The sequence below is a fragment of the Mirounga leonina genome, unplaced genomic scaffold, assembly GCF_011800145.1.
Source record: "Mirounga leonina isolate KUSES-001 unplaced genomic scaffold, KU_Mleo_1.0 Mir_353, whole genome shotgun sequence".
Lineage (NCBI taxonomy): Eukaryota > Metazoa > Chordata > Mammalia > Carnivora > Phocidae > Mirounga > Mirounga leonina.
Window position 1 is genome coordinate 3,540,219 of NW_023270699.1, and position 12,267 is coordinate 3,552,485.

The 12,267-nt window shown below is 49.8% G+C and overlaps 1 protein-coding gene across 6 annotated transcripts in view; it reads left to right on the top strand.

Moving 5' to 3' along the window:
* The window catches only part of RSPH1 (radial spoke head component 1), a 33,082-nt gene that overhangs the window by 15,010 nt on the left and 5,805 nt on the right, over positions 1–12,267 (top strand). For 4 of the 6 annotated variants that reach the window (XM_035030123.1, XM_035030118.1, XM_035030120.1 and 1 more), the window contains one exon: positions 2,575–2,771. The exons of 1 other annotated variant lie outside the window; for it this stretch is intronic. In XM_035030123.1, coding sequence (XP_034886014.1) covers positions 2,575–2,627 — 53 coding nt within the window. In that variant the 3' untranslated portion in view covers positions 2,628–2,771. Of the gene's footprint in view, positions 1–1,073; positions 1,510–2,574; positions 2,772–12,267 lie in introns of those variants that run through there. One more of the 6 variants, XM_035030121.1, reaches the window with a different exon arrangement.

Here is a 12,267-nt window from a genome sequence, read left to right on the forward strand (position 1 = left end):
CACGGCCTCTCGCTCTCTGTCACGTGCTAATTATCTCCATTTTTACCAAAAGAGCAGCCTCAGGCTGCAGAGTCTCACTAGAGATTTATAACATGGCTTCATTTTTTTTTTTTAAAGATTTATTTATTTATTTGAGAGAGCGAGAATGAGAGAGAGAGAGAGTACATGAGAGGGGGGAGGGTTAGAGGGAGAAGCAGGCTCCTCGCCGAGCAGGGAGCCCGATGCCGGACTCGATCCAGGGACTCCAGGATCATGACCTGAGCCGAAGGCAGTCGCTTAACCAACTGAGCCACCCAGGCGCCCCCATTTTTTTTTTTTTTTTACCTGATTTTACCACGATTGAATCACAGGAGTCTGATTAGGGGCCAGCAGTGCTGGGAATCAGCCCTTTTTAAGTGGGTTTGAGTGTACCATTAATCCAGAAGCCTCTGCATCTGCGGGTCACAGGCCAGGGATTCAACCTTCAGTCTGCTTGGGGCTTCAGGTTCCTAGAATCTTTGAAAAATCTTGCAAGCTGTGGGCACCCCAGGAAGTCAGAGAGGGCTTTCTTCTTGGAGCCTAGTTTCTTGTGTCTGGTTTAAGGCGGTATCTTGGTGGTGAGGGACCCAGTGGTCTGGTGGTTGCTAGGCTGGGGACCCCGTGCAGGTTAGTCTGTCTCTATTGCAAATTAAGAACAAATATCTTTTTTGAAGATTTGTACTCCCCATTTTTTTTGAAGATAATCTCTGCAATAAGGAACTGTAAAACAGGTTTCCATCTCAAAGCGTTAGGCGCACACAGAGTTAGGCTTTTGTTGGCAAGTGAGTCGAACTACGAAGAAGCCCGCGCTGGTGGCTCGGCGGCCCGTGGCTGAGAGTGCAGGGGCTGATGCCAGGGGTTCCCAGCAGCAGCCAGAGGGACCTCCTGCTTGTACCCCCTGCATCCTGCGTTTGTCCCCAATGCCCTGAGGTTTGTGAGGATGGAGGAGGCCTGCATCTGCAGAGCATTTAGATGGTATACGGATGCTCCCTACATGGAGGCTATGGCTGATCCTGAGCACGTCTGGTGGGGGGACACCTTGCTTGCCCAACCAGGGGGCCCTGGAGGCACCAAGGGCTGATGGGAAGTGCGTGGAGAATCTGTGACTCGACCGCCGTGTGCCCGCTGTGTGACCACCACTGACTGCGATGTACCGGAAGGTGCATGGAGCAGGTGCGGCAGCATCAGAAGTATTTCTGAGGGTGGGGCAGTGGGCCGGGAGGGGAGGGATGGTGCTACTCACACCTCCCAGGGTAGGTGCCAAAATGTCAGAATGCCTTAAACGAAAAACGGGCTAAAGTAAACACGGGCCTAGTAGGCAAACGTTTCATGACAGTAACAGGAACTCAAGTTTTAACACGATTCCTACGTTATGTCTGAGGTTCAGCCTACTAATCTCTTTTCATCGCCAGCAGTGAGGGTTATAGAGTTTACTTCACAATAAAAAATAACTCTAACTTTCATGATACTTTCTTTTTTTTTTTTATTCTTATGTTAATCCCCATACATTACATCATTAGTTCTAGATGAAGTGTTCCATGATTCATTGTTTGTGCATAACACCCAGTGCTCCATGCAGAACGTGCCCTCCTCAATACCCACCACCAGGCTAACCCATCCTCCCACCCCCATTCATGATACTTTCAAGATAACATCAGAATGTAGCGAATCCTTGCCTTTCTTTTGACTGAAGCAAGGGCGAGCCGTGCTGCCTCGCGTTTGTAAAGCTGGTCATAAGTGGACAATGTGTGCAGGCAAAGATAGTTACTGAGCTCACTCTCATGGGAATATTCTCAGCATTGACTTTGATTTATCTTTTGCTTAGTTTATTGCTGCTGTTATGGGATTTTTTGTCCCCTTAGGTCTGTGGTTCTTGGTCACACCACTTCGAAGGATGAAGAGGTGGACCAGTCGGAGAGTGGTGGGCAGCAAAGCAAGAGTAGAAAGCTCCCGGAGAGGGAGGGGTCCCGAGAGATTTGCCCTCGGAGAGTCTAAGTTTAGGGGTTTTTATGAGTTCTTTTGCTATCTTAAGCAGTCAGGGTTGCTGAACCGTGCCAATCAGGGCTCTGGTCACGTATCTGTCTACCTATTAGGTTAATGTCCATGTGCTGATTGTCTTTTTTTGCTGCCATCTGGGGGCTTATGTCTTAACTGCCCCTTGCCTGTGATATTGACAAATGCTTTGGTGGTTAATTGTCTTATTTTAGGACATTTTGCAGAAGTCACTTCTGCAAAGGCTGCAAAGCAGAATGTTAGTCCGGTCCTGTCTAAGCTGCAAAACGAGATGTCAGCGCTATTTTACTTTAGCTGTCCAGACTCCATATTTTCTTGTTGGGGACCCTGGCCCTGACTCCTAACTGTCCAATGCACTCCTAACACCGGTACCGAAGAAAAACTACAAAAGTCTGTATAAGATAAAATTTAACGTTGTATTTTTTGCCCAGTAAATGCTTAATATTTATAATATTATTCATTGCAAAAGATCTGTTAGCACACAGAATTTCAAAGTAGAAAAAATGAGTGTGGAATATACTCATGTTTCTTTTCTCCCCTCAGGAATTGCTAGTTTTGAAGAAGAAGAAAGTAAACAGTCAGAGCTACTAGAGTGAGCTGAAGCGAGCGGGAAGAATAGGAGATTATATCCCCCAAATGCTCTGTTATTTGGCCAGTTGATGCTAATCCATTATTAATCTTTCTCATTAGTTGTTAAATAGTGCACAGTATGAATAAATGTCTTCCTCATCCTTTGTTTATGGATGAGCCTCTGTGAGTTCTTTAAGCTGGAAGTCTCCAGGTTATTTGGCTGTGGTTGTTCAGCCTTGTTTTCTCCTGGGATAAAGAACGAGGTCACACACCCCTAACACCACAGAAGACGGTTCCTGGAGGTGGCCTTCTGGCCACGCTCATAGAGTAACACTTACTAAAGCTTCTCTCTCCAATCTCCCTTGAGAGAGCTACGAAGACCCTAGAAAATAATTCTGTGTGCAAGGTGCACAAAACAGCACAGTAAATAGACTTAGGGCAGGGCGCCTGGGCGTCTCAATTGGTTGAGCATCTGAATCTTGATTTCAGCTCAGGTCACGATCTCGGGGTTATGGGATTGAGCCCCAAGTCGGGCTCTATGCTCAGTGCAGAGTCTGCTTATCCCGCTGCTCCTCCTCCCAGCTCTCTCTCTCGCTCTCCAATCAATCAATCAATCAATCAATCAATCAAGTCTTAAAAAAAAGTTAAGTTTGGGCTCGGGCAAGAAACCATCAGCTACCACTGGAGGGGGCACTCCTGCCCATTCCATGGCTTCAGCATCCCAGTGTGGATTTCGGGGGACCCGGCAGATGGTTAAGGGGCAGGGCTTCCCACAGACATGGCTCTGACCTGTGGTGCACACCCCTCAGATCCTCCGGTGGGCAGTGGGGCTAATGCCTAGACCACAGTCACACTGTCTGGGCACCCCCTGGCTCGGCCAGCACCACTGTGAAGACACGTGATTCTGGAGGAGCCCCATCCCCCCCGGGTCTCCCATCTCCCCAGATTCACGTCATCCTCCTCCATCCCCAGAGTTGCTTGGAGGGTGGTATCTCCAGTTCACCCCAGAATGGTCTCTGGAGTTGGTGTGCCCGGCACCATGTGCTGCATCTATGGTCATTAGGTCCCCAAACGGGGCTTTTTTAAGAACAATGCATTATGAATGAGGTATCCAAGCCTCTTTACAAAAACACACAGAACATTATGAATATAAAATTGCATTAAGGCAGATACTATTTTAGAGTAAGAAATTTCAAAAAAACTACAAACTAAAAAGCTGGTGAATCCACAAATAGCACATCTAAAAAACTATCAGAATACTGATATTCTAACACTTCTCCTACATTTTTGCCAGGATACTCCTTGCTAGCCTCTTCTTATGACAATAATTTTGCAAGATTTCCTGTAGGGAGATGAGGGAAGTCATCACAGCTGTTCCTTTAGTGTGGTTTGTAACTACTGACCATTGAGGAGAGAGAACACCCCACATCTTGGGGTTCACGAAACTGCCTCAGGATTGTGTGCTACCTGCATGCAGTCTGATCAAATCCTACTGTGTGTGATTCACATCACATACTGTATATGCTGCATCATCATGTTTCTGACGGGAGAGAGTCCAACTTTATGTGTCTGGTGATTGAAGTAATATCCACAGACTAGAGCCTGGCGCCGTGCTCCTCAAACCTCGTTCCTCCACTCCCACAGATGTGGTGCTGGATCCACGAGACAAGGGCAGGGGGAGATCTGACCTGTGACCCCATACCTATGTGTCGGAGTGCTGGGCAAGTCACCAAAATGGGTGGCAGGGCTATTTCTGGAAGCTATTCCAGAGCAGCTGGCAAGAACTGAATTACACGTGGAAGTGACTACAAATCAGGAACATGCATATTTTCCAGAAACCCACACTGCCAAATCCCTCCCCAATTCAACTTACTTGGCGCTCCCTTACTGTGTTCTCAGAGTGCCTGTGTGCTCTAAGTACCACCCATCACAAGGGGACAGTGTCTGAATGCCTCAGAGGGAGAAGGGACAGGGGACTTAGGTGGTTACGGTGGAGCACGCTGTGTGAGGCACGCTGTCAGGGTGTGGAATGGCCTTGCGCTGGGGAGTCTTATGCCCTTTATTGGGAGCAGTCCCTCCCGCAACACTGGTTTGCAAGACCGAGCCGCTGCCTGCAGAATGTCGCAGCTCCTGGATGTGTCTGGGCTCTCTTAGCTTGTTCTGCTATCCCCTGTATTTCTTGTTCCTAGAAGTTACGGCTAAAGGCTTGGTGGATTCACCGTTTGTGAATGGCTGACTAAATTCACCATCGTGTGCGTTGTGTACTTCCTGTGTCATCAGGTCAGAAGAGGAGTGTGTCTGGACTGCGTTAGTCCCCTGCCGCTAGAAGTGGTGTGTGTGCTGTTACTTTGGCATTGTAGAGCCTCCAGTCTCCAGCCTCACTTACCTCCATGTTTCATCACCGGCTAATGATCGTTGTCTGAATCACTTTCTTTTTTTTTAATTTCTTTTCTTTTTTTTTTTTTTAAGGTTTTATTTATTTGACAGAAAGAGACACAGTGAGAGAGGGAACACAAGCAGGGAGAGTGAGAGAGGGGGAAACAGGCTTCCCGCTGAGCAGGGAGCCCGATGCGGGGCTCGATCCCAGGACGCTGGGATCATGACCTGAGCCGAAGGCAGATGCTTAACAGCTGAGCCACCCAGGCGCCCCTGTCTGAATCACTTTCATTGTTGTGTTAGTTTCCTGGGGCTGCTGTCCTAAGTTACCATAAACTGAGCGACTTCAATCAACACTTCTGTCCCAGGTCTGGAGGCTGGAAGTCCAAACCTGAGGGCCATGCAGGGCTGGGCTAGCCCGGAAGCTGTAGGGGAGGACAAGTCCTTGCAGCTCCTGGGGGCCCCGGTGCTCCTTGACTACCTGACACCTCTTCGTCTGTATCATCACATCTCCTTCTGTCTCTCTCTTGTAAGGGCCCTTGAGAGGCTTAATCACCCCTGCAAAGACCCTTTTTCTGAATAGGCAAGATTGACAGATTCTAGGGATTAGGACTTGAAATCTTTGGGACCACCATTGTTTAACCATAATTGTAATGGTTACAATTTTTTCTAAATCTACTGTCCCTTCTACATTTATTAGGCAGGAAAGTTTTGGGTTTATTCGGTTCCCATGAAATACGGTCCTCCTGGGAAGACAGGATAAATGCTTCTTTCCTTCCCTTGAATAATTTTAAAAGCAGGATGTTAGTTTTTTTTTTTTTAAGATTTTATTTATTCATTTGAGACACAGAGATAGAGAGAGAGCGAGCCTGAGCAGGGGGAGAGGCAGAGGCAGAGGGAGAAGCAGGCTTCCCGCAGAGCAGGGAGCCCAATGTGGGGCTCGATCCCGGGACCCCGGGACCATGACCCGAGCCGAAGGCAGACGCGCAACCATCTGAGCCACCAGGCGCCCCAGCAGGATGTTAGTTTAATGGATGCTCCAAATGCAGGCACGTTGGTCTGTCCTGGATCTCTCTTTTTTGGGCGGTCCTCGTGGACTCATGGATTTTCATTGACTCTGTGTTTCAACCCACTGTGATCCTTGGCTTTATCGTGCCTAAACGGACAGCTCTGGCCACTGGTAGCTCCTCATACCCACCTCTGGGCATTTTGACACAACCCCATCAGTCCTTGAAAATTTCATTACATTCTCCAGTGGTTTTGATGTTTTGTAATTTATTTTTATGTAATCTCAATCTTACAGAAAAGTTGCAAGAATAGTAGAAGGAACTTGTATATGCTTTACCCAGACTCCGGAATCATTTCTATCTTGCTCCATTTGCTTTAGAAAGAGAGCATGAAAAAGAGAGAAAGAACAGTATATGTGTGTATAAGCATACTTTCGCAGTTCCGTAATCATCCCTATCTGCAGGCAGTATGTTCTCAGACTCCTGGCGGATGCCTGAAACCATGGGTAGTACTGAGCTCCGTATAGACTTTGTGTTCTCCTATACGTACATACATGTAATAAAGTTTAATTTATAAATCAGGAACTGTAAGAGATTAGCAACAGTAACTAATAATAAAATAGAACAGTTATAACAATATAGCCCGTGATGAAAGTTGCATGAATGTGGTCTCTGTCTCACACAGTATATTATTGCCCTAAGCTCACCCATCTTGTGATGACGGGAGGTAAGATGCCCGTGTGATGAGGTGGAGTGAGGTGAGTGACATAGATTTTCTGACCTAGGGTTAGGCTACTTTTGACCTTCCAACGATACATCATCTGCTTTTGGATGGTGGTTGACTGTGTCGACACAAAATGAATAAACCTTTTAGAATCTCTAAAAAAAGAAAGAGTTTTCTTCAGGCCCAGTTAGGACAGTTGTCCAGGAAACAAGCTCTTCACAGGGAATAATGTGCTCTGGAGAATGAACAGTTTTTACGGAGTTATATGCTTTTTTTTTTTTTTTTTTTTTTTTGCATCTTGTGAGAGCCCAAGAGATTACAGATTAGCATATAGACAGGAATCACGAGGTTTATCGTAAAGGAATGTGGGGAGCAGGGGCATTGATGGGAATCTGAAGGACAAGATGTTCTTCAGATTACTCATTCACAAAGCAGGTGCACGATGTATGGGTGGTGGGCCAGAAGTCAGATTTTGGTTTGAACAAAGTGTACGTACCGTCATGCTGACTTAGAAAGAAATCTAAATCGGTGTTGTAGCTCAGAGCTTCAGAGGGTTTTTCTCTCAACTGCCGTAACTGTACTGTGGAGAACGGAACCACAGGTGAGGTGGGCTATGGTAAACAGATACTACTTTTTTCAGAATCATTTGAGTGTAAGATACGCCTAAATATTTCAGAGTATATTTTATAAAAATAAGGGCATTCTCTTACGGAACCACCATGTAATTAGCAAAATCAGGAAATCTCACATTGATAGGATTTGCTAGAATTTCCCCCGTCCACACATCTTCATTCAAATTTCATCAGTTGTGTCCATATTGCTCTTTCTAGCTAAGGCAAGTGATACTGAGTGTTAATGCACGTGCTTTTTGGATGTTTATGCGTCATCCTTTGTGAAATGTCTGTTCAAATACTTTTCTGGTTTTTAAGTGGCTTATCTTATTTTTTGGATTGTAAAGATCTTTATTCTGGATACGGGTCCTTCCCCAGATGCATGTTTTCTGTCTGTCCGCAGCTTGCCTCTTTGTTTTCTTGACAGTCTTGATGAGCAGAACTTTGCAGTCTGGTGAATCTAATCAGGCAGATGTATCCGCAGGATTTGAGTGTCCTCCTTTCTGGCTTTTTCTGCTCTTGGATTCTCCGCTCACTTTCCGGGGCTGTGTCTGCCCCGAACCCAGTCCTCTGGCCCTTCAGGCCAGGCAGGGGCCATTGGGGCTGAGGTTGCTCTGCACGGTTGCAGCGGCTGCAGGCTGAAGCCACACGAATGGATGTCATGCTCACCACCTTTTCCTGCAGCTGTTGGCTCTCTTCTAGAAGCTGGCTGCCTTTTGTCCCCTCTCCACCGGCATCCGGGCCTTGTTTTGTAACTTGCACAGAGTGCATAGCTGTTATTCGCGGGAGGGCCGGGTCCAGAAGGAGCTCAGCAGGTGTGGAACCTGCTGCGTGTAATGCAGGGGAGGGCAGAGTCCTGTTCGCCAAATGTCTTTGTCATGAGTGGAACAATTACAACATTCCTCTTGACCTCAAGGTGGAAATAGTTCATATTCCAGGATGTCCAACACTGGGGCTGTCCCCTGGCCCCCACCAGCCCTGTGGCTTTGTCTCCTTGGCCTTGGCCCTCTGCTGGAGCCGTCCTGGGGGCCACATCCTTCCCTGCATGATTGCCTTCCTGGGTGAGGTTCTTGGGGCATTGTCTCAGACAAGCTCCTCCACCTGCTCATTCAACCCAAAGGGATGGCCTGGAGCCTGTCTATGCCCCCCTCCCTAGCTAGGGATCCAGGCTCTCCGGGCTCTCTCTCCTGCCAGGTACACGAATGCCACTTCTTGCTTGCTGTTTGGTTTGGTCTCAGTTGTGGGTGGGCAGGTAGGGCCATCTGGGAGCCATCCTGAGCCACCTTGTTAGAACAAGAGACACTCCTATCACCCAGGAAATTCCAAGGGAGTTAGGAGCTTCGTGTCAGGAACCAGGGTCATAAACCAAATATCTCTTATCACCTAAGAAACGACAGGGTTTTAGGATGACCAAGAACAAAACCTCAACCGAGTAAATGGAGAGATCTAATTGGCTTTACTGGGGGTTCACGTATGGGGCGGCATCCCACTGGACAAGTGGAAGGGAGCTCCCAGGGGTTGCAGAAAATGGAAGGCTTTTGTAGGCAGAAATGGGCAGGACAAGGGCATTATTAGCAAAAGACGAAGAGTGGTTTCAGGCAAGGTCACCTTCCCGTGGGAAGGCAGGGGGTCTCATCCTGCTGGCCACCGGCTAGTGCCGGTCAGGGAGTTCCAGGCTGAGGTTGGAAATCCCACCACTGGGGAAGGCTGCAACTCTAGTTAGGTTGGTATGAAGTCTTGGGGGGCACAGCTACAGTGTTGCATAATTTGCATCTTGGTAAATACAAGGTAAAGGTAACCTATGTTCATAGCTTTTATTTTATCGAGACAGCGTCTAATCGAGCTGAAGCTTTCACTATGTACTTTGATTTTGGGTTTCCGTTTTACCTGGACTCTCTTTGGGTGGCTTTTCTTTGTCCCTTTGTCCTCTGCTAAGGAGAGCTTCCCGATTTATTTTTATAATGACCTGTGTAATGACCACTGCCCCCACAGGAACGGAAGGCCCACCGACCCATGGTCCTCTGAGATCGGGATCCCAGCAGGACACAGATGATACTCTCAAAACAGGGCAATTCAAGGGGGCACGTCGTAAAGTGTCTCTCTGGAGACGTGAGGACTGGGTGTAGAAAACTGGCTTTGGTCTGGGATCTGGGAAGGAGTCAGCAGACCAGGGCTTCTCATACCTGAACGTGTCACACAGCACTTGGTAGGCATCTCCTTCGTGTCCGGGGACGCCCGTGAGCAAGGAGCCACAACACACATGCCAAGTCACTGTTGTCTTGCCATCCGCGTGCCTCCTCGAGGCGTTGGGGCCCGCCTGGTCCCTGATGCTTGGGTGCTGCTCCCACTCTGGGATCCCATTATTCCTGCTGAGATCGGAATTCAGCGCCAGCTCTGTGCCCCCCAGCATCCCCTCCAGGCTGCAGAGGACAGCCCCCCAGGGCTCTGTAAGGACGCCCATGCAATTTTGTCCTCTGGGTCCCGCAGGGGAGAGGCTGTGATGAGGACGTGGCTGAGTCACTCGCAAAGAACACTTCTGTGTCCCAGAGCCTTTGACTTCTGTCCTGTATAGCAGGCCGGGACCCCAGACGGTTTCACCTCATTAATTCTACACCACCCTTGTTCAGGCTTCAAGTAGTCAACCTGGTGACTTATTAACCGCCCCTTTGGGGCTTAAGTCAACGTGTAAATCCCAGGCCCGGGCAGCTACGTCAAACACTTGAAAAAATCTCGACTTACGCCATCCCAGTTGGTCTGGCACTTGCTCCCGGGTTCCTGCTGGGCTGCTGGGGGACCCGCAGTCCTCCCCTGTGCGGGCAGCTCCCTCCTGGAAAGGTCTGTGCCCCCCCAACCTGGGCTCCCTTGGTCTCAACTCTTCTCTGACTGGAGCGATGAGAGGTGGTGGGTGTCCAGAGAACTAGCATCGGATCTGAGGCAACTCTCCCAGGAGCAGGTGTAGGAAGGCTTCTGTAGCAGAGAAAGGTGGTTCCCTTCCTTGGGGGAGGGCAGGGGCGAGGAGTGGAGGAGAAAGGGAGGAGGGAGAGGAGGAGAGGGAAAGGGCAGGAGAGGAGAGAGGGGAGGGGATGCTCCTTTGCAGACCTGCGGCTTCAGGGGAATTTGCAGTTCCCAATCTTCAGCCTCTCATCCGTTTCCGCCCAAATGTCTCCACTGTGTGTCTCTCCACTTCTCACTCCCTTTCTCCAGCACTCTCTCCTGGAGTTGAGCATTTTATTTTATTTTATTTTTTTAATGTTTTTTTTATTTATTTATTCATGAAAGTCAGAGAGAGAGAGAGAGGCAGAGGCAGAGGGAGAAGCAGGCTCCCCACCTAGCAGGGAGCCCGATGCGGGACTCGAACCCAGGACCCTGGGATCATGACCTGAGCCGAAGGCAGACGCTTAACCATCTGAGCCACCCAGGTGCCCCGAGTTGAGCATTTTAATTGGCCCTCAGCTCTGCCTCCCTTATAAGCAGACCCATGCTTGGTCCTCAGCTCATCTGCCCAGTGATCATGGGAGGAGCACCACTGACTCCCCGCGCTTGCTCTCGTTTGTATGTCCACAGTTCTGCATTTCTCTTTCCTGGGGTTGTGCCTCCAGGGCCCTGAGAGGCCAGGGGACGTGCAGTCTGTGTCATTACCAGTAGTTATGGTAACGGAGAGCCGCAGCTGGGGATGCCCCCATCCCTTGCCATCAGCCGTGCGAATGTGAGCGATAGGGACGTTACTGCACGCCGTGGGCGACCTACATCCTCTCCCAACCGGCAAGGAGGTGACCACATACGTGTTGCACGTGTGAGTAATCCAGGATCCGATAATGGGAGGAGCTGTTTCTTGAGCCACTCTTGAACTGATTACAAGGTTGCGGCAGGAAAGACCCCCCCTCCCCGGCCCCGAGGGTAGCTTGAAAGGAACTATTTACAAAGATGAGGGAAACCTTGCAAGGGAGTGAGCTGTGGAAACAGATACCCCAACTCCATCGTCCTCCTTCATGCCGTCGCCCCCGGGCTCCCCATCGGCCCGAGGGTGCAGGAGCCTGGGTGATGTGTCCACATGGGTCAGCCTGGGGACAGAGAGGCAAGTGGAAGCCATCCAGCTCAGCCACTGCGTACCTAGCCCTTGGCACAGAGCCTGGCACGTGCAGACTCTCACCAGTGAACGCTGAAGGAACACTTCTGGGAGGGGGAGTCTGGGGAAGAGTTGCCGGTTTTGTGAGCCCATCTGTGCATGCTGCACCCTCGGGTCCAGCCCCGAGCCGGGCTGTTTGTGCACTCCTGGGGCCCCTCTCTGTTCCCCGGGCCCCATCCCCGGGTGCACATCTGTCCCGTGGTCCTCTTTCCCGGCCACTGGGAGGAGAAGAGAGTGACTTTCAAGTGACACCCTACCCATGCCTCCAGCTTCCCTGTACTTTGGATTTTACCCAGGGGCAAACCAGAGGGAGTACGGTGGTTTGCTCAGCGTCCCGCCCGGGCAGCCCCACGTCCCACCCAGGAGGCCTGTCGCTTCTGTCACAGCCACGTGAGAGCAGAGCAGGCCACCGAGGGCAGAGGGGCCCACGCCATGTGGCCACTGAAGCTCCCCTGTTGCCTGTGGGCAAATGGTGTGGTTTCCTCCCACATCTGGACTTGGCGGCAAGAACTTAGGCTCAGAGCTCATAGCGAGTCTCTGGGCAAAGCCGCAAACACCCAGAGGCCCCCTTGAGGATGGAGTCCCAGGAGCTGCCGTGGGGATGGGGCTACTGCCATGCAGAGCCTCAGACTGGCCTGGGAATTTCTGCGCCGTGAAGAACCTGCTATTCTTCCCCGAAATTATAAGAAGAAACAAATATGTATATAGACCCGCAAGTGCATGAATGCACACATGTGTATGAGTCTAAATAAAGTCACGGGACCATCTTCCCGTCATATCGGGGTCTTGCCTTTGAGCAAAACTGACAGCAGCACCTGGTCC